Source organism: Bombina bombina, chromosome 7 (genome assembly GCF_027579735.1).
Source record: "Bombina bombina isolate aBomBom1 chromosome 7, aBomBom1.pri, whole genome shotgun sequence".
In the NCBI taxonomy this organism is placed as follows: Eukaryota; Metazoa; Chordata; class Amphibia; order Anura; family Bombinatoridae; genus Bombina; species Bombina bombina.
Genome location: NC_069505.1, coordinates 507,487,829 through 507,509,612, shown reverse-complemented (window position 1 = coordinate 507,509,612; position 21,784 = coordinate 507,487,829). Strand labels below are relative to the sequence as shown.

At 39.7% G+C, this 21,784-nt stretch overlaps 1 protein-coding gene across 3 annotated transcripts in view; it reads right to left on the bottom strand.

Moving 5' to 3' along the window:
* The window catches only part of SUPT5H (SPT5 homolog, DSIF elongation factor subunit), a 52,222-nt gene extending 36,854 nt beyond the window's left edge, over positions 1–15,368 (bottom strand). For all 3 annotated transcript variants that reach the window (XM_053721723.1, XM_053721724.1, XM_053721725.1), the window contains exons 1-9: positions 15,306–15,368; positions 7,803–7,914; positions 7,570–7,729; positions 6,938–7,003; positions 5,184–5,198; positions 2,513–2,582; positions 1,945–2,013; positions 1,392–1,457; positions 1,149–1,179 (exon numbers count right to left, since the gene is read on the bottom strand). In XM_053721723.1, the coding sequence (XP_053577698.1) occupies positions 1,149–1,179; positions 1,392–1,457; positions 1,945–2,013; positions 2,513–2,582; positions 5,184–5,198; positions 6,938–7,003; positions 7,570–7,729; positions 7,803–7,889 (564 nt within the window). In that variant the 5' untranslated portion in view covers positions 7,890–7,914; positions 15,306–15,368. The remainder of the gene's footprint in view (positions 1–1,148; positions 1,180–1,391; positions 1,458–1,944; positions 2,014–2,512; positions 2,583–5,183; positions 5,199–6,937; positions 7,004–7,569; positions 7,730–7,802; positions 7,915–15,305) is intronic.
* Between the last annotated feature and the right edge of the window lie 6,416 nt (positions 15,369–21,784).

The window sequence follows — 21,784 nt, the reverse complement described above, 5'->3', positions numbered from 1 at the left end:
CACACTGAGATTCAAAGCAAGCCAAATGTTGTAACTAACGTGCCCATTTTGTTCTGGTTGAAGGCTGCATTGTGTGTCTGTAGGTTAGGAACCCAGGGAGGAAGAGACCTTGACGTGGTCCTGAGCCTTTCACCATCTGGTCAAGTGCTGTAACAAACTCTTTCATGTTGCTCTTAATCTAGCTGTGTGCTTGCAAGAGAGTGCCAGACTTTCTATGTGCTGTGTTAATAATTTTGTTTTATAATTTTCCCTATGGGCTTTGCACCCAGGCTTGTTTGGGGTTAAATGCCTGAGTCATGAAAGCTGTGCAGCTGGCTGCGAGTGCTGGTGAGCACCCAGGGCTATGAGTTTTGCAGGATTATGGGATGTGTACCCAGTCTGGTTTTAGAGTGCAGTCCAATTCTGTGTTTTGTATATGTCTATGGAAATTACAAGTGGCTTGTGTCACCCTTGTTTGTATCTCAGTGTGTTTGGTTGAAGGCATGCATTATGTGGCTGTAGTTTAGGGACCCAAGGGATTAAGAGACATTGGTGTGGTCCTGGGCCTATTAGCATTTGGCCAAATAATATAACTAATTCTTCCATTTTGCTTTTAATCTTGTTGTGTGCTTGCAAAAGAGTGCCAGACTTTCTATGTGAATATATGATAAATTTAAAAATAAATAAATAGTTAAAGGTCCCTTTTATCATAAACACATGAAAACCATGCACATAACCAACCAATTACTTATGGTGCACACCACAATAGTTGTGTGTATAGTACATATACGCCCAGGGAAAAACACCTGCACATAGTATATCTACTAACAGCCCAACACAATCATACACACAAGATGGACCCCACTCATCTAGTGCAGAGCAAGCAAACCAGTAAATTATTTTCTAAAATGGTGGATACTATCCGATACCGAGAGTATCCACCATTTTAGAAAATAATTTTCTCTCCATGATACATAGCCCCTATGACCCTAGATAGGTATACAACAAATGGACCATAAATAGGGAATAACAAGGTTCTAATACATACTTAGATAGTGCCATTGGTTTTTCTTTTTTCTTTTGTCACAAGCAAACCAGTAACCTCCTAGCTTGCGTGAATGCTACTCACTGTGTGACTTGTACAACAAAAGCAACGTAGAGTAACGCACCTTACACTTCACTGTCCACAAATTAGGGTCTCTGCAAAAGGAGGAGAGAGGCAGATAAATTACTGGGAATGCATTTTATGGAACGATATGGGAAACATTAAGCATACAGAAGGGTAAGGACAAGTTGGAATGGTTATGTATATATATGTGTGTGTGTGTGTGGGGGGGAGAGGGATAGGCGAAATATCAAATGTGGCAGAGGAGTGAAATGCAAAAAAGCATAAAAAGAAGAGAGTTCCTTACTTGACTCCAGGAAGCAGCTGCTGCTGGGTAATGTCATCTGACAGCTCATCTGATCCTCCATATATACTGAAAGAGAAGGAGGTGAAAATTTTGTGAATGGTCTCTTCCTTATCAAGGGGACTGCACCACTCCCATATTTTCAAGAAAGTGCTGCTAGCACCCGATCCCCCCAGATCTGCAAGATAGTGCAGCTACAGCCCAAACACTGGACACGTGCAAGACAGTGCCCCTAACACCCAATCACCCTGTTTGAGCAAAACTACAATTTTTCATGCACTCCTGTTTCTCCCAAACAAGAGTGAACCACTAACAAATTGCCCTTGGTACCACCCTCTCCCCGCACCATGCAATGCCATACTGCTATCTTATGTCATTACCCATATCGCTACCTTCCTCCATTAACACATGTAGGGTCATATCCCTACTTTCCTTCACCCCTATATATAGGGTTGCCTTTCTCAAACATTGTAATTGCTTCTTCGATCTTGTGCACCACATTGCATGGTACCACTCGCTCCAAGAAATATATATGTCTTTAAGAAGAAATACTCACTGCTCTCCCACAGATGATTTAGCATATTTCTTCATGTAATATTCCCCCAGCTCCTCTTCTCTTTGATCTCTGTGTAGGGTACAAAAAGATTGTGAATGTGTCAGACATCCTATACAAAAGTGCAAAAACCGCTAACCATTTGTGTCCTTCTAAAGTTGAAATCTAGGACTTTGCTGACACTTCTGCAACTCAGCTATCGCTAATGAGTCAACCTGTTGCTTCTCTGTCAATCTACTCAATCTTTGGTATATCTAATGAGTCACATTGGCCCTGTTTTAACCTTACTAAATGCATCTATCTTTATTACGTCAAGCTGCTCCGCCTCTGGCGTATCTAATGTATCAGTCTGCTCTGCCTCAGCAATATCTAATGCGTCACGTTACTCCATCTCTGGCATATCCATTGCATCAGTCGATTCCTGACATATCCAATTCACCAATCTGCTCTGCCATATCAAATCAAGCAATCTAGTTTGTCAACGTCATCTACAATCAACCTGAAATCTTCTGCATATACCTAATAAGGATACAAATAAAATAAAAATGCATTAATTGCATTAGGGTCTTACCTCCACAGGTTTTGCAGGCGGCGAGCACCAGACCGGTCCTCATCCAGAACCACATTGTCAATGTTAGAGGCTGAAGGAAATGTGAGCAGCAAATGAAAAAAAAATACACAAGCCACTTCCCATGTGGCTTTGCAGACGACAGATCACCCCGTGCTAATTTGACATAACACATAAAACTTACTAGCACCCTCTAATATGGTGGGATCTTGTCACATATGAATATTGTCCCCTCTATATTGCACACCCGGTTGCACCCCTTCAAAATGATACATCTGCTCTATGAAAATTTCTTATTGTGGGATGACTATCTAGTAAAGCTGCATTTTACTTTACTCTGGCTGATGCAACGTCTCTTAACTCTCACAGGGTGTTTACCTACACACATATGGTGCTGGATACATTTTAACAAGCTCAGTACCTGTGAATACATTCTGCTAATTACAGCTCTTAAAAAGACCTTTGGTCCAATGCCGGAGGTGGACTGATGACGCTGAGTCTCTGATTTGATGTCAACCCCTACGTGACTAAATTTTTGGGGCCCTAAAATTGGGCTGGCTACTTGATTGACAAATTTGACAATCCCTGTGTATAGTCACTAAATTGCGTAAGGTCACACAGAAAAGTCAGGAATTCATAAACCAGCAGTAGCTAAAATAGCAAATATATCAGAAAAAACACTGTAACACAATGAAAACGGAAACGTCTCAGAGATGTGGAAAAATCTTATGACACAAGAAGGAGTAAATTCTAATAAAGAGATCTTTTTAGGGTTTACAAAAGGACAGAAGAAAAAAGAAAATATTGTGCTACTACTCTTTGGAACAAGCTATTAATAACACTAGTTTGAGTTATTGTGGGAAACAAGAAATGAAATCTGTCAAGGCAAGAGGGGGGGGGTTTAGTTTGCAAACGTATGAACAAACCGCCTTCGTCTCTCGGTCACAGAGACCAGCATGAAGCAAAGGGCACAGAGCAAGAGACATTGCTCTGCACACAGGGAATGACTATCAAATCAAAAACATTATTTGCCTTTTATTCCCTCTATGTTCATTTCACTGAAATGTGCATGAGTGCAGCATATACACATATGCTACAAACTCCCCGTGTACGCTCATTCAAACACTGCAGCAGAGTCTACCGTGCCAATTTGTGTTGTACGAGCCACCAGTGACACAGTGTTTAAATTAGGGTGCACTGGGCAAATATGGGCGTATGCTGTGGAAACTTTTGCAACAGGGTTTCTATGCAATTTTAAAAAACTATTATTACATTTGCTTTGTTTTCTTATTGTCCTTTGTTGAAGGAGCAGCAATGCATTACTGGGGTCATAACCACTAAACAAGGAAGTCTGGGGTAGAGAGCCTGAAATCCCATCTGAAGCAAAAGTTAGGCCATAAACAAGGAAAAAGCTTAAAGGGACAGTAAAGTCAAAATTAGACTTTCAAGTTTCAGATAGAACATACAATTTATTTATTTTTTAACAACTTTCCAATTTACATTGGTTATCTAATTTGCTCTCTTTGTATCCTGGCTCACCCAACATGTTCAGCTAGCTCCCAGAAGTGCACTGTGACTGCATCAAAGGATGCCACGAGAATGAAACAAATTTATCAAAAAAAGAAGTAAAATTGAACGTTGTTTAAATTGTATGCGCTATCTGAATCAAGAAAGAAAAACGTAGGGTTTCAATTCCCTTTAAGCATTGCATAGACGTGACTAGTGTGTGTTTTAGAGGTAAATCAGAAAGTACATAAAATCATCAAGCATTTTATTAAAGGGACATGAAAAACAAAATTGTTCTACCATTATTCAGCTAAAGCACACAATATTGAAAAACCTTCTCATTTACTTTTGTATCTAATTTGATTAATTCTCTTGGAATCCTTTGTTGAAAAGCATGCCTAAGTAAGCCCAGGAGCTGAACGCCAGCTGCTGATTGGTGGCTGCACATAAATGCCTCTTGTCATTGGTTTACCAATGTGTTCACCTAGCTTCCAGTAGTGCATTACTGCTTTTTCAATAAAGGGTATCAAGATAATGAAGCAAAATAGGTTATAGAAGTAAATTTGAATTAAAATGTATGCTCTATATGAATCCTAAAAGAAATTTTTTGGGTTTCATGCCCCTTTAAGGATGGTGAATAACTTGACTTGGGCCCATTGCTATACACAAAGCTCTGCAGTTGGGCATATCGCAACCAAGAGAAAAATGTGGCGCCTCTGAGAGACTCTAATGACGGTTTGATTGGAAATAAGTAAATGAAAAAGATACACATCTTGAATTACACGCAAGACACTGAACTTATCTACCTGTTAAGAACCGTACTAATTGTGCAGAGAGAAGCTGAGCCAAGACAGTGGTTCCAGGAAGCTGCAGTAAAGCGGCACATGGCATTTGCTGCATACTTAAAGACAGGTCAGTTCTCTGTACTTTCTGCAGTCATGCATTGGGTCCACTTATGTAAAATCTAGGGACACTACCTATGAAACTCCCAGCGGCCCATACTACACCCTGCCCCAGCCACATATATAAGACTTTTCTAGCCTGGCCACCCCCAAACACACACAATGACCCCTTCACAGTTACATACAAGGATCTACTGGTAACACAAGGGCTTGTCCAGTCATAAACTGGGCCCACACAGCTACAAAATGATGGTTTATTCTCTTACCTTCTATTTCCTCAGCTGTGAGCAGTGATGGAGCCAGACAGAATGGAGCAAAACAATCAGCAAAACCAACGACGAGGGAGAGTGGACCGAAAATGGGAAGGGGAAAAATTATAATGTTTGGCACAAAAAGCAGCATGGAGTGGAAGACAGAGCAGAAGAACACAAGACGTACTCATGGGGGGGAAAATGCAGTGAAATGGGGGAATACTCATAATGAAAAACACTAGAAGGAAAGAGCATGCTTATAGGAGGCTAAAGAACAAAATATACTTGTGGGGATACAGCAGAAGGGATGCACTCATGCAGGTACTAGGCCCAGTCTCCCCCATGAGAGAGAGCAGAGAAAAAGAAAAATAGAGAGGCAGAAGCAGAAGGACGTAATCATGTGAGAGAGAAAGACAAGGACAGAGAGCAGACAGAAGTACTTATGGGGACAGAGAGTAGGGTGCAAACAGGGGATGAGAGAGAGAGAGAGAGAGCAGAGACATGGAGTGATGGGATAATATATGGAATAAAAACCTAGGGACAGGTTATATAACGTGCAGGGGATGGGGACAGAGAGCATAGTAAGAGGTGGCAGATTGCAGAGCAGAGTGAGGAGGTGACACCCCATCTCATACAAAGTGAGAGGAGAGATACCTTGAGCTAGATCACAAAAGTCACAAGACAAAATTTAGTAAACACCTATACATGGTTACACGCACACTAGACAAGCATAGAGAGGGAGTCATTACCAGACACTGAGAGGAGGCGTGCAAAGAAATAAGAAAGGACAAGCTGAGCCGGGACACATCACATTATAACACACATGTTCGACACACAAGCTCTCGCTTTCACTAGCACACACACATGCGCATTTGTTTTTACTCACAAATGTTCACTTCAGCACAAGTTCTCACGCACACAAAGACTCTCACCAACATAGGCTCTCTCTGAGGGCCCGATATTTAAAACCTCACCAGCATGGATGAATATCAGGCCCCGAGTCTTGTACAAAGGTCAACTCACACACAAATGTACACAGGCATAAGTGCTCATTAACACACATGCTCTCAGCCTCACACCTATGCACACAAAGACTCGCACACAAGCAGATGAGCAGGCTCAATGGCAGATGCAGTGCACCCTAATCACCCACCGACAAGCTGGATCACACAAATGCATACGCAGTCATGCATGAATACGAGGCCACACACACGTTCTCTCACACAAGCAAGTACGCAGGGTAACACCTATGCCCACACAGATAAACCATTTCTTGCACATCACACATGTAGGCTCCTCAACTCTTTGCATCCACAGGCACGAGTACTAATGCACACACCTGTGCATGCAGGCTCTCTCAACGCACACACAGGCCAGCGAACTCAGACACAAACATACATGCTCATGTGCCGGCAAGCAAGCTCACATGCATGCACAGACTCTCTCACACCTTTGTGAGCACAAGCAGGTTCTTTCCCACCATCACATGCAGGCACAAATGCTCTGTCACACTAATATATTCAGCCACATACGGGATCTGTAAAACACAAAGACTCTCAGACACCCGCTCACACATCTACACACAGGCTGGAGTGCTCATGCGCACACAGGCTTTTCCACCCGTTCATACAGGCTCACCCGTTCATACATACCCTCACTACACCAAAGTTAAGTAAAGAACAGATGCAATAAACTGGCTGGATCAGAACCATGTCACACACACACAATATCCTTATTGCCCAGCAGATGCGTACACATTCATGCAGTACCTTTCTCCAGGATATCTTCTGCTCCGTCTTCCCACTGATCTTCATCTTCATATTCATCATCAACATCTGAAGTGAGGAAAGAGCTCAAATTAGTGGCCATAAAAGCAAATATAAGGAAGGATGAGTAGGTTGTTACATCTATATCCCACCAGTGATGAAAGGTCTGAAACCTGCACTGTCCTCAATCTGTGTCACCCGGTGATAAAGTGTCCGAACCCAATGACCACCCCCATCTGTGTAGCTCTGCAAGTAAGGAACAGATGCCTTGGTTCCTTCTCTCTACATCACCTTGTGATTGATAGAGATGGTTGGCCCCCTCCCTCTAAGTCACCTCGTAAAAGATAAAAAATGTGATGCAAGGACTATGCCCAGTGTTTCCTGCTCATACAGGGTGTGTTGATCAAAAACTCGCTGGCATTGAGACAAGTCAGGCAAAAATCTTTTGGGGAAATTTTGGAGCATTAGAATGCAAAGTATGTGACCCCTTCATCTCCAGAACCAAGCACAGTTGGACAAACAGTTCTCAATTTGCCTTTCTAAATTTTTTTGAGGAACCCGATAGTAGTGGCGAGCGTTCTTAGATAATTCTCGCCAAAGCGGAGAGCTTTAGATAGCTGCGCAAACATTCTTACCGGCCTCATCCAAAATGAAACCTCCATGACGAGGCTTCTTGCGTGGTCGGTCATCATCCTCTTCTTCTTCCTCTTCATCATATTCCTCCTCATCTTCCTCCTCCACATCCTCTTCTTCACCCTTTTCGCTACCTGCAGCGCTGGCTCTCTCCACCACTTCCTATGAACACAGAATGGCATGTAAAATTGCCTAGAGAGCGACATTACAGGAGGGGCCATAAAAGAGATATTACCTCATTATCGTTCTCCTCCACCTCCTCAGCTTCGCTGCTTCTCTCACTCTCTTCATCCGAGAAGTTACTGTCCTCGCTGTCTGACATGGTTACTGGAGTATGTATGAGGGCTCTATGGGGACACAAATGCCGTTATAATGCAGCCATAATAGCAAAATCAGTAACAGTGCACACATTTACCTTCTATCTTGGGGGATTGTACAAAATCAGTAACAGTGCACACATTTACCTTCTATCTTAGGGGATTGTACAAAATCAGTAACAGTGCACACATTTACCTTCTATCTTAGGGGATTGTACAAAATCAGTAACAGTGCACACATTTACCTTCTATCTTAGGGGATTGTACAAAATCAGTAACAGTGCACACATTTACCTTCTATCTTAGGGGATTGTACAAAATCAGTAACAGTGCACACATTTACCTTCTATCTTGGGGGATTGTACAAAATCAGTAACAGTGCACACATTTACCTTCTATCTTGGGGGATTGTACAAAATCAGTAACAGTGCACACATTTACCTTCTATCTTAGGGGATTGTACAAAATCAGTAACAGTGCACACATTTACCTTCTATCTTGGGGGATTGTACAAAATCAGTAACAGTGCACACATTTACCTTCTATCTTAGGGGATTGTACAAAATCAGTAACAGTGCACACATTTACCTTCTATCTTAGGGGATTGTACAAAATCAGTAACAGTGCACACATTTACCTTCTATCTTAGGGGATTGTACAAAATCAGTAACAGTGCACACATTTACCTTCTATCTTGGGGGATTGTACAAAATCAGTAACAGTGCACACATTTACCTTCTATCTTAGGGGATTGTACAAAATCAGTAACAGTGCACACATTTACCTTCTATCTTGGGGGATTGTACAAAATCAGTAACAGTGCACACATTTACCTTCTATCTTGGGGGATTGTACAAAATCAGTAACAGTGCACACATTTACCTTCTATCTTAGGGGATTGTACAAAATCAGTAACAGTGCACACATTTACCTTCTATCTTAGGGGATTGTACAAAATCAGTAACAGTGCACACATTTACCTTCTATCTTAGGGGATTGTACAAAATCAGTAACAGTGCACACATTTACCTTCTATCTTAGGGGATTGTACAAAATCAGTAACAGTGCACACATTTACCTTCTATCTTAGGGGATTGTACAAAATCAGACCCTCTGTTGCTAAAAATGCCTTAGATGCCGCTATTTGTTTACTGACGTTTTTATGATAAAACACTGGATGGAAAATAATTCTTAGATTAAAGGAACCCGAAATAATTTCTTATATATATTAAAAAGATCAAGTCATAACAAAAACTGAGTTAAGTGATATAAGGATAACCGAGTAGTTCTCCCTAATTAATTATCACTAATATGAAGACAAATAAACAGATTTTTTTTCAGTAGTTTATTTTCTAGATTGTGAGACATAATTGTGTTTAACATATGAGCCATGCAAGTAAACACACAATTTGTTTAGTAGTCTGTAAATTACTTCATATAACTAATGTAGAACAATGTACATGTTTTTATATATATAGCAGCAGTTTTCCTACAAGTTTTGCTGGTGTTGTGAGACATGCCGTTTTGATCATGTATTCATGGATTGTTTTAAACTGAAATAAATCAAGTTTTGGATCTGCAAAAAGTCTTCTGCAATTCGTTTTCTTTATTGATAGATATATATATATATATATATATATATATATATATATATATATATATATATATATATATATATATATATATATATATATATATATATATATATATATATATATATATATATATATATGTAGCCCTCAGTTTACGCCGGGGTTAGGTTCCAAAAGGAATAGTTGTAAATTGAAACCGTTGTAAATTGAAACCCAGTTTATAATGTAAGTCAATGGGAAGTGAGGGAGTTAGGTTCCAGGCCCCTCTCAAAATTGGATAAGTAACACCTAATACATTATTTTTAAAGCTTTGAAATGAAGACTTTAAATGCTAAACAGCATTATAAACCTAATAAAATAATCACACAACACAGAATATATAATTAAACTAAGTTAAATGAACAAAAACATTTGCTAAACAGCATTATAAACCTAATAAAATAATCACACAACACAGACTTCACTTGCATTTTTCTGCAAACAGTTCTTTCTATGCATTCCAATCTGGACTGATTTATAGACAGGAAGATCTTGTTCCTTTGAAATCTGCTCGATAGCTCAGGTCTGGTTAAACTGATTAATTTCAGCTTGCTTGGCTTTGCTGCAACACAAGCAGACAGCTCCACCTTCTGGCTATTTTAATAAATGCACTGCTTCTCAATGCTTTTCAATAGCAGTCACATGACTGGAAAAAAGGTTGTTATTCTGAAACGGTGTAAATTGAACCGTTGTAAAACGAGGGCCACCTGTATATATATATATACACACATATATATATATATATATACACACATACACACTGTTCAAAGAGAGCACTCTCACTTCCAAAATGTAAATGCCAGGGTGCCAGCAGGTACGTATATAAATGAAGGAAGGCACTCTCTGGTCTTTTAAATGAATATTTAATAAATCAAGCGTGACGTTTCGGGGGGACACTCTGACGGTCTGAGGAAGGGGAGTGTGTCCCCGAAACGTCACGCTTGATTTATTAAATATTCACTTAAAAGACCAGAGAGTGCCTTCATTTATATACGTACCTGCTGGCACCCTGGCATTTAAATTTTGGAAGTGAGAGTGCTCTCTTTGAACAGTATATATATATACTGTATATATATATATATATATATATATATATATATATATATATATATATATATATTCGATTTCATGAATTAAACCCTTGTTCATTTTTAAAAGTCTATCCAATGCCGTGGGGCAATATTAGTAACTTGACATTCACTTTAAAGGGACACTGAACCCAAATTTTTTCTTTCGTGATTTAGATAGAGCATGCAATTTTAAGCCACTTTCTATTTTACTCCTATTATCAATTTTTCTTCATTCTCTTGCTATCTGTATTTGAAAAAGAAGGCATCTAGGCTTTTTTTTTTGGTTCAGGACTCTGGAGAGCACTTTTTTATTGGTGGATGAATTTATCCACTAATCAGCAAGAACAACCCAGGTTGTTCACCAAAAATGGGCCGGCATCTAAATGTACATTCTTGCATTTCAAATAAAGATACCAAGAGAATGAAGAAAATTTAATAATAGGAGTAAATTAGAAAGTTGCTTAAAGTTTCATGCTCTATCTGAATCATGATAGAAAAAAAATTGGGTTCAGTGTCCCTTTAAGTAGGATTTAGAAAGAAGAGAAAATGTAACAAAATTGGAAAAGAAACTCAAAAATATGTTAAAGAAAACCAGATAACTATTATGTTTTTTAAGTAGTTTCATAAGTAGTTCAGCGCCCCTTTAGATGTTGTCTGATTATTGGACGATATCGAATTGTTTTTAACTTATTTCGTTTTGTGACATAACAGGTGCAAAGCACCATTAAAGGGACATTGTACACTAGCTTTTTCTGTGCATAAATGGTTTTGTAGATGATACATTCATATAGCCCATCTGGGAGTGTTTTTGTAACAATGTATAATTTTGCTTATTTTTTAGCAACATTCTGATGATTTTCAGACTCCTAACCGAGCCCCACAGTGTCAGATGTATACACGTGTTTACAGACCACTGCTGGCTCCTGATTATGTTATGTCTTTTCATATTAGTCTGCTCTTCTTGTTTTTCCAGCCCCTTTCACTGGGTGTCCCAGCCAAACCTCATCAACAGTGCTAAAGTTTTTAAAAGGTTTTATACTGGATTTTTATATTAGTATCTGTGCATATTCTTCTTTATAGTAGTGTTGATTACATACAGTTATATAAAAATTGTTGTACACTGTCCCTTTAAATATATATATATATATATATAGCATCTGCATTTCAAAATTATGTTATGGCAGAAATAACACTTGATAGCCCTTACTTATTGGTGGCTACATTTATCAAACCAATAAGCATAACCCAGGTTCTGAACCAAAAATGGGCCGGCTCCTAGGCTTTACATTCCTGCTTTTAAAAATAAATAAATAAAGATAGCAAGAGAATGAAGGAAATTTGATAATAGGGGTAAATTAGAAAGTTGCTTAAAATTGCTGTTCTATCTGAATCATGAAAGAAAAAATTTGGGTTTAGTATCCCTTTAAAATAAAAAGGAGTCATTTCATACATTTTTTTTTACATACAAGGACTTCCTTATGCAAAGCCACCCCAGGCAGTTGTGCAACCAATAGCGCAAAAGCAGGGCCGGGCAATGACGCTGAACGAACACTGCATATGAGCAAGCCTGCCCCGCAAGGCCTCAAAAGCTGCATCCACTGCAGCCCACAATCTTTTGTATGGTTAACATGTAAATATTGTATCTTTTACATGGTTATCATGTGCAGAGTCAAGTTTTCTATTGGTGAATTTGAGACCACATTAAAAAGGACAGTTAAGTCAAAATTAAACTTTATGATTCAAATAGGACATGCAATTTTAAACAACGTACCAATATATAAAGCGTCAAATTGTTCTCTTGGTATTCATATTTGAAAGCTAAACCTAGGTAGGCTCATATGCTAATTTCTAAGCCCTTGAAGGCCGCCTCTTATCTCAGTGCATTTTTCACAGATAGTTCATATGGGCCATATTTGATAACGTACTCACTCCCGCGGAGTTACTTATGAAAGGGCACTGATTGGCTAAAATGCAAGTCTGTCAAAAGAACTGAGATAAGAGGGCAGTCTGCAGAAGCTTAGATACAAACACAGAGGTAAAAAGTAAATTAAAGTGAAGGTAAACTTACCCTAATGTCGACAGAGTATAGCATTTTGCTTGTAAAATAAATATGACTTTCATTCATCAATTCTAATATTTTTGTGTAGATGTAAAGTTATCGCCATATAAATCTATGCATAAATGAGCCGCAAATTCAACCCGTTTTTTTTGGGAGTTTTTACCTGTTGATCACGTTTTTCTTAAACCCAATTGAAATTCTGGCCGTTAGGCGGCCGTCACTCCACGTCATCCGCCCCTTCTTTCAGCTGCTCATGCGCTATTAAATTTTTCGCCTCAATGAAATCCAAACGCGCTCCCGTTTCGCGCATGAGTATTTGTACGAGCTATGTATTAAATATGGAACGGGGATTATCGCATGCGCATTGAAAAGCGGCATTGGCGATTTGCGCATGCGCATTGTAATCCAATATCGCGAGCGCGCATCTGGGAGCACTTAGAGAGCGGGTGGGACCGCTGAAGACGTAACACAATACACAATAAGGAAGTAGGGCTTGGGAGGAGTCCGATCAAAACAGTGGTGAATTATAACTATAATTTTTAATAAAACTATGGCAGAAAATGAAAAAATAACTAAGCGACTACATGAAGGGGATAATGATAAATGGTAGGTTGTCTTTAAGAAAGGCTAACTTTACCTTCACTTTAATATAACAGTGTTGGTTATGCAAAACTGGGTAATGGGTAATAAAGAGATTATCTTTTTTACACAATAAAAATTCTGGAGTAGAGTAGACTGTCCATTTAAAGCAAAGATGGGGAACCTTGGCACTCCTGATGTTTCAGAACTACATTACCCATGATGCTTAGGCACTCTAAAGTCCAGTTGAGCATCATGGGAAATGTAGTTCTGAAACATCTGGAGGGCCAATGTTCCCCACCCCTGCTTTAAAGAGGTAGAAAAGTCAAAATTGAAAACGTGAACTGGTGCGTTTCAAATTTAAATATAATAATTTTTGCAATATACTTCTATTAGCAAAAATGCTTTTAGTAAAAAGTTACTAGTTTTTTTTCAGTGACATACGCACATATGCTGTGAGGGTCCGTGCACTAGTATTCAAACATTACACCTTCTTACAGAGTCTCACATACACATTTACTGTGACAAGTGGGCTACATTACTGGGAACTAGCTGAACACATCGGGAGTGCCTACCTGGGTATGATTTTCAACAAAGGATACCACGCTCATGAAGCAAATTAGATAAGAGGTAAATTGGAAAGGTTTTTTTGTTGTTTTTATGACATGCTCTATCTGAACCCTGAAAGTATAATTTTGACTTTACTGACCCTCTAAACGAGGGATGGGGAACCTTGGCTCTTCAGCTGTTTCAGAACTACATTTCCCATAATCCTCAACTGGACTTCAGAGTGCATAAGCATCCTGGGTAATGTAGTTCTGAAACAGGAGTGACAACGTTCCCCATCCCTGCTCTAAATGTTGCAAATTGATTAAACAAGTAGTTAAAGGGACATGAAACCCAACACTTTCTTGATTCAGTCAGTACAAGCTTAAAAAAGTTTTCGATAAAGCTTCTATTATCAAATTTGCTTTGTTCTAATGGTATTTTTTTGTTGAAGAGATACCTAGGTAGGTAGCGTGCGTGCATGTCTGAAACACTTTGTAGCAGGAAATAGTGCTGCCATCTAGTGCTCTTACAAATGTATAACATTCTTGCAAAACTGCTGCTATATAGTGCAGCTAACATGTGCACGCCCCCCTGAACTTACTTCCTTGTCTTTCAACAAAGGATATAAAAAAGAACAATAACATTTGGTAATAGAAGTAAATTGTAAAGTTAATAAAAAATGGTATGATCTATCTGAATAGTGAAAGAATTATTTGGGGTTTCATGTCCCTTTAAAGCCAGCTCTAGAGCAAAAATGCACTAATGGGAGCTAGCTGAACATATCTGCTGAGCCATTGTCAAGAGGGATGTTTGTAGCCACAAATCACCAGCTAGCTCCCAGTAGCACATTGCTGCTGCTAAGCCTACCTAATTATGCCTTTAAACAGTAGATAAGAGAACAGAGTACATTTAATAATAAAAGTATATAGAAAAGTCTGCCCCACCAACATCCCCAACCTTAAATTATTATAATTTGTTTGTATAGCACTGCAACATTCTAATTTGCTTCATTCTTTAGACATCCTTTGTTGAAGAAATAGCAATGCACATGGATGAGCCAATCACGAGGCATCTATGTGCAGCCACCAATCAGCAGCTACTGAGCCTATCTAGATATGCTTTTCAACAAAGGATATCAAGAGAATGAAGCACATTAGATAATAGAAGTAAATTGGAAAGTAGTTTAAAACTAAATGATCTTTCTAAATCATATACGAACATATAAAATGGGGATATTACTTTGTGGACTTTGCACATTCTGGGGAACAACAGTTTTTGGGTTAACTTCACTAATAGCCCTTCACAGCCTCTCCTGTCTTACAAATATTATTTGCAGCCATTATCAGACAATATGTGAGTAACACTAAGCAGTAAATGCGCAGTATGACAAGACATAAAGAACAGAGGCTCTGGAGACTGTTAAGCCAATGAGCAGCACAAAATAGTACAGACTAATAACTTATAGAGACTAGTAAGGACCGTTAGTAAATGGCGTCTGATATCAGCTTTATATTTAATATTTGCCATCTTTACCTGCAAGCACCCCTGTAGTTTTAGCTCCAGCGCCTCGTCTCGATACCACTCGTCACTTCCGGGTCCGGTAAACACTCAGCACATTTCCGGTTGCGGGATACCCAGACAGTTCCGGTTCCCATGACAACACTATACGACTTCAAATTTGGGACACGAGAAGTCGGAAGAAATATGTGGTGCACAGTTTTGATGCAGCCGGAAGCGCCTGTTAGGTCACCGACTGGGCACCATTTTTGCATAGAATGAAGGCGTGAAAGGTCTGGAATGCCCTACATTAAGATGGCGGCGGCAGTACAGTATATCTATCAAACGTGGGTTCTTCTGACCTAGTGTATTCAGTATAATTGGTTACCTCGTATAGTATATTTAATCTTACTGTAAAAAGGCTACTGGTATCACATGTTTATTTTTATACAGCTATGATTTTAGTTAGTATAAGTAGTACCTAATAGCACGATTAGAAATTGATTGGTACAATAAATTAATGTGCCAACAGTGATACGTAATAATTGGTATGTGTGTTTTTGAACAGTTTTTAGTGGTGTCATTATTAGAGTGGCATTTTAATGCAACGATTATGTAACAACAGGTACCCTGGCATCTAAAAGTAATAAATAATGGGAGTAATAATTTGGATTGCACTTTGACATCTCACAAGGAAAAACACAGGGGTCGATAATGTGTATCATAACCTAAGGTCTTGCTATAATAAATACAGGATCTTGTAATAAATACAGGGAGATAAATATTTACTGCACCTCACAATAAAAAATACAAGGGGGTCATGTATACTGCACCCTAACATCTCACAATAACAAATACAAGGGGGTCATGCATACTGCACCCTAACATCTCACAATAACAAATACAAGGGGGTCATGTATACTGCACCCTAACACCTCACAATAACAAATACAAGGGGGTCATGTATACTGCACCCTAACACCTCACAATAACAAATACAAGGGGGTCATGTATACTGCACCCTAACACCTCACAATAACAAATACAAGGGGGTCATGCATACTGCACCCTAACATCTCACAATAACAAGTACAAGGGGGTCATGCATACTGCACCCTAACACCTCACAATAACAAATACAAGGGGGTCATTCATACTGCACCCTAACACCTCACAATAACAAATACAAGGGGGTCATGCATACTGCACCCTAACATCTCACAATAACAAATACAAGGGGGTCATGCATACTGCACCCTAACACCTCACAATAACAAATACAAGGGGGTCATGCATACTGCACCCTAACACCTCACAATAACAAATACAAGGGGGTCATGCATACTGCACCCTAACATCTCACAATAACAAATACAAGGGGGTCATGCATACTGCACCCTAACACCTCACAATAACAAATACAAGGGGGTCATGCATACTGCACCCTAACACCTGACAATAACAAATACAAGGGGGTCATGCATACTGCACCCTAACATCTCACAATAACAAATACAAGGGGGTCATGCATACTGCACCCTAACACCTCACAATAACAAATACAAGGGGGTCATGCATACTGCACCCTAACACCTGACAATAACAAATACAAGGGGGTCATGTATACTGCACCCTAACAACTCACAATAACAAATACAAGGGGGTCATGCATACTGCACCCTAACACCTCACAATAACAAATACAAGGGGGTCATGCATACTGCACCCTAACACCTCACAATAACAAATACAAGGGGGTCATGCATACTGCACCCTAACACCTCAAAATAACAAATTCAAGGGGTCATGCATACTGCACCCTAACACCTCACAATAACAAATTCAAGGGGGTCATGTATACTGCACCCTAACATCTCACAATAACAAATACAAGGGGGTCATGCATACTGCACCCTAGCACCTCACAATAACAAATACAAGGGGGGGGGGGGGTCGTGCATGCATACTGCACCCTAGCACCTCACAATAACAAATACAAGAACTGCAGATCAGATTTTGAGGTTTTGTAATAACAAATAAAACATTTTGACCTCATAAAAACAAATACACATTCTGAAATATCTCATTTAAAAATACAGAGAGGGATAATGTGGATAAGCCTGTGACATCTTGCAGATAATGCAGAGTAAACCATGACATGGCAATAACACATACAAGGAGGGATAAAGCAGAACGAACCCTGACTGACATCTCACAATAACAAATATATGGTGATAGTATGCTGATTGAATTACATAGAGAAAGAGAAGCAATCTGCCGGGAACAAACAACAGCTCATTAGCTTGTTCTATGACCTGGTCACCACCTCGGGAATGGTTTCTTTTAGCCTATTTGGGATTTTCAAAGAGGATAACTTTCCTGAAGTGTATCAGTCTGATCCGGCCTAACGAGGTCAGTCCAACCCTGCAATACCAGGCAATTCTCCTCTGAACAAGGGAAACGGAAACCCCAGTCAATCATTTTGGTTTCCTATGGGCCACGTCAGTGAGGTGCAGCCATATCCCTCTAGGCACATTGAGCAAGGAGTCCACATCTGGTTGCCCTATCACCCTTAGGTAGACTTTCCCCACAGTCATAATACAAATACAAACAGAGACGTAATCTGCCATGAACAAACAGCTCAGTGGCTTGTCTATGACCTGGTTACCACCTGTGAGTAGCTTCTTTTAGTTTAGTTGGGCTTTTCACAGAGTAGCACACTAAGATTTGGATGTGCACAGATTTTAGTGTGTTAAAGTGAAGGCCAAGTCTGGCTTAGTCGCTTACAGATTTATATTGTAAATTCAAAATAATGTTGAGTTTCATTCATGAAAATTTTAATAAAGTGTTTGCAAAATAGTTTTTTCACCTTTTAAATCGCAGCCGTTGTTCTTCTATAGTCCGCTTGCCATCTTGCCGCTAATGATTGACAGATTTTAATAATTTAATATCCAATCCCTTGTTCCTCCCTGGGGCGTTCAGCCCCTTTTTCTAAACGTCATTAGTGACTTCTGCACATGCGTTACAGACCGGCAAGCGTCATTAACATCATGCTCGTGCATGAGACGCGCATGCGTATCCTGCTTTATTATTGTTTAGGATACATTGACTCACTACGATCCATAAAATGTTTACGCATGCGCGATTGCGGGGGACATACGCATGCTCATTTTCCTTCAACAGTTGTGCACGAGCTTGTAAGTGACGTTGTAAACGTGTGGGACCGCTCTCTACTTCACTATTGTAGAACAAGGAAGTGTTGGAGCCTGGGGAGGAGTCACTGTATACAACGGAGGTCAAATATATTTATATTTTATTCAAAACTGAATAAGATTCTCGAAAAATAACGTTAGCGACTGGAATCCTTATATGTTTATGGGTAAATTGGTGCAGTGCATTGGCTTAAAATTGACCTTCACTTTAAACTTTAACAAGAATAAATGCAGCTCTGAAAAGAGACAAATGCTGCGAGCGGCTGCCTTCCGCATTCGGATCATAACGAATCATCCGAATGCACAGGCTTAGCCTAATTAGATCTTATTTATATAATTCTGTCTTTACTTTTGAACATTTCTCCAATCTTGTGATTGTATTTTTTTCTTTCTCCTGTTGAGGGCAGCAGACACATTGGGAACCATGGCCTGACAATCATCGGATGTTGGTCATTAATTTAATTGCTTAGTTGCTAGCTTCTGTTTTATTCCCACACACTGCTTGACCCATGTGTAGCTGTATTATTACTATCTATCTGTCTATTTTCTGTCTCTACCAAAGCAAGGGAATTAGTGAGCATATACAAATTATATATATATATATACAGTCAAATATAGAAAAGGACTGCACTCACTGGGTTTAGTATATAAAATAAAAAAATTATTAAGGTGACGTTTTCGGGGTACGCAGACCCCTTCCTCAGACCAGACGGGAAGGGGTCTGCGTACCCCGAAACGTCACCTTAATAATTTTTTTATTTTATATACTAAACCCAGTGAGTGCAGTCCTTTTCTATATTTGACTATTGATATACCTGACTTAGCACCCTGGTTGATGTCCTTATTGCATTGTGAGTGCAGACACACATGGAAGTTATATATGTATACAGTTGTGTGCAAAAGTTTAGGCACCCTTGTCAATTTCCATGATTTTCATTTATAAATAATTGGGTGTTTGGATCAGCAATTTTAATTTGATCTATCAAATAACTGAAGGACACAGTAATATTTCAGCAGTGAAATGAGGTTTATTGGATTAACAGAAAATGTGCAATATGCATCCAAACAAAATTAGACAGGTGCATAAATTTGGGCACCCTTGTCATTTTGTTGATTTGAATACCTGTAACTACCTAGCACTGATTAATTGGAACACACAATTGGTTTGGTGAGCCCATTAAGCCTTGAACTTTATAGACAGGTGCATCTTATCATGAGAAAAGGTATTTAAGGTGGCCAATTGTAAGTTGTTGTTCTCTTTGACTCTCCTCTGAAGAGTGGCAACATGGGGGCCTCAAAACAACTCTCAAATGACCTGAAAACAAAGATTGTTCAACATTATGGTTTAGGGGAAGGCTACAAAAAGCTATCGCAGAGATTTAAGCTGGCAGTGTCCACTGTGAGGAACATAGTGAGAAAATGGAAGACCACAGGCACAGTTCCTGTTAAGGCCAGAAGTAAAACATCGGAGAGGCAAAGGATGGTGAGAACGGTCAAAAAACAGCCCACAGACCACCTCCAAAGACCTACATCATCATCTTGCTGCAGATGGTGTCACTGTGCATCGTTCAACAATTCAGCGTATGGGAGAGTGATGCTGAACAAGCCTTTTCTGCACACACGCCACAAACAGAGTTGCTTGAGGTATGCAAACGCACATTTGGACAAGCCAGCTTCATTTTAGAAGAAGGTGCTGTGGACTGATGAAACAAAGATTGTTATTTGGTCATAACAAGGGGAGTTATGCATGGCGGCAAAAGAACACAGCGTTCCAAGACAAACACTTGCTAGCCACAGTAAAATTTGGTGGATGTTCCATCATGCTGTGGGGCTGTGTGGCCAGTGCCTGTACTATGAATCTTGTTAAAGTTGAGGGTCGCATGGATTCCACTCAATATCAGCAGATACTTGAGAATAATGTTGAGGAATCAGTCACAAAGTTGAAGTTACGCCGGAAATGGATATTTCAACAAGATAACGACCCAAAACACTGCTCAAAATATACTCTGGCATTTATTCAGAGGAACAAGTACAATGTTCTGGAATGGCAATCCCAGTCCCCAGACCTGAATATCATTGAAAATCTGTGGGGTGATTTGAAGCAGGCTGTCCATGCTCGGCAACAATCAAACCTAACTGAACTGGAGATGTTTTGCAAGGAGGAATGGTCCATAATACCTTCATCCAGAATCCAGACACTCATTACAGGCTATAGGAAGCGTCTAGAGGCTATTTCTGCTAAAGGAGGCTCTACTAAATATTGATGCAAAATTTCTGTTGGGGTGCCCAAATTTATGCACCTGTCTAATTTAGTTTTGATGCATAGTTCACATTTTTTTGTTAATCCAATAAACCTAATTTCACTACTGAAATATTACTGTGTCCTTCCTTTATTTGATAGATCAAAATTAAATTGCTGATCCAAACACCCAATTATTTATAAATGAAAATCATGGAAATTGTCAGGGGTGCCTAAACTTTTGCATACGACTGTGTGTGTGTGTGCAGCCAAGAACTACCAGTTTACTAGCTAGCTCCCAGTAGCGCATAGCATCTTCTGAGCCTACCTAGTTGTTAGACCTGTGCATTTGGATCCTTCTTTAGGATCCAAATGCAGAAGTATGCGCTATTCAGCTCTTTTCAGAGCCGGATTGATTCTCGTGCAGGATCACCATTCTTTGCAAATTCAGATCTTAAAGTTAGGGATGGGGAACCTTGGCACGTCTGATGTTTCAGAATTACGTTACCTATGATGCTTGGGAAACATCTGGCGGGCCAAGGATCCCCAACCCAAAATTTTTCTTTCATTATTCAGTTAGAGCATGCCATTTTAAAGGGATAGTGTAGTCAAAAATAAACTTTCATCGGGGGGCGGAGCCAATAGCCAAGCTGAATGGACGTGTTTGAGAGAGCTCCTGCAGAAATCTATTTAATACAACAGCAAATTGGATCAATCCCCTACAACTTGCCCCAAATTTAACTCAGAACAAGCAGGGTTACCTTGGCGTTATTTGTGGACTTTTTTTTTATTTCCTTTTCAAGCCCGATTCTCCTTTTGCCAACTAGGAAAATCCCAGGCCTCTGTGGCCTACCTCAGCAATGTCGTCAAATATGGAGGACGGTTCATTGTCTATCCGTGAGGCCCTTGGAGAGCTCGCCCTGCGAATGTCAAGGGGCTACGATGATATATCAAGTAGCTTAAGAGCTATTATGGGAAAACAGGTGATCCTGCTTCAAGACGGACCGAGCGATCCAGATGTCTCAGCACGCATAGAACAACCTGGTATGCGAGGAGCTATGTCA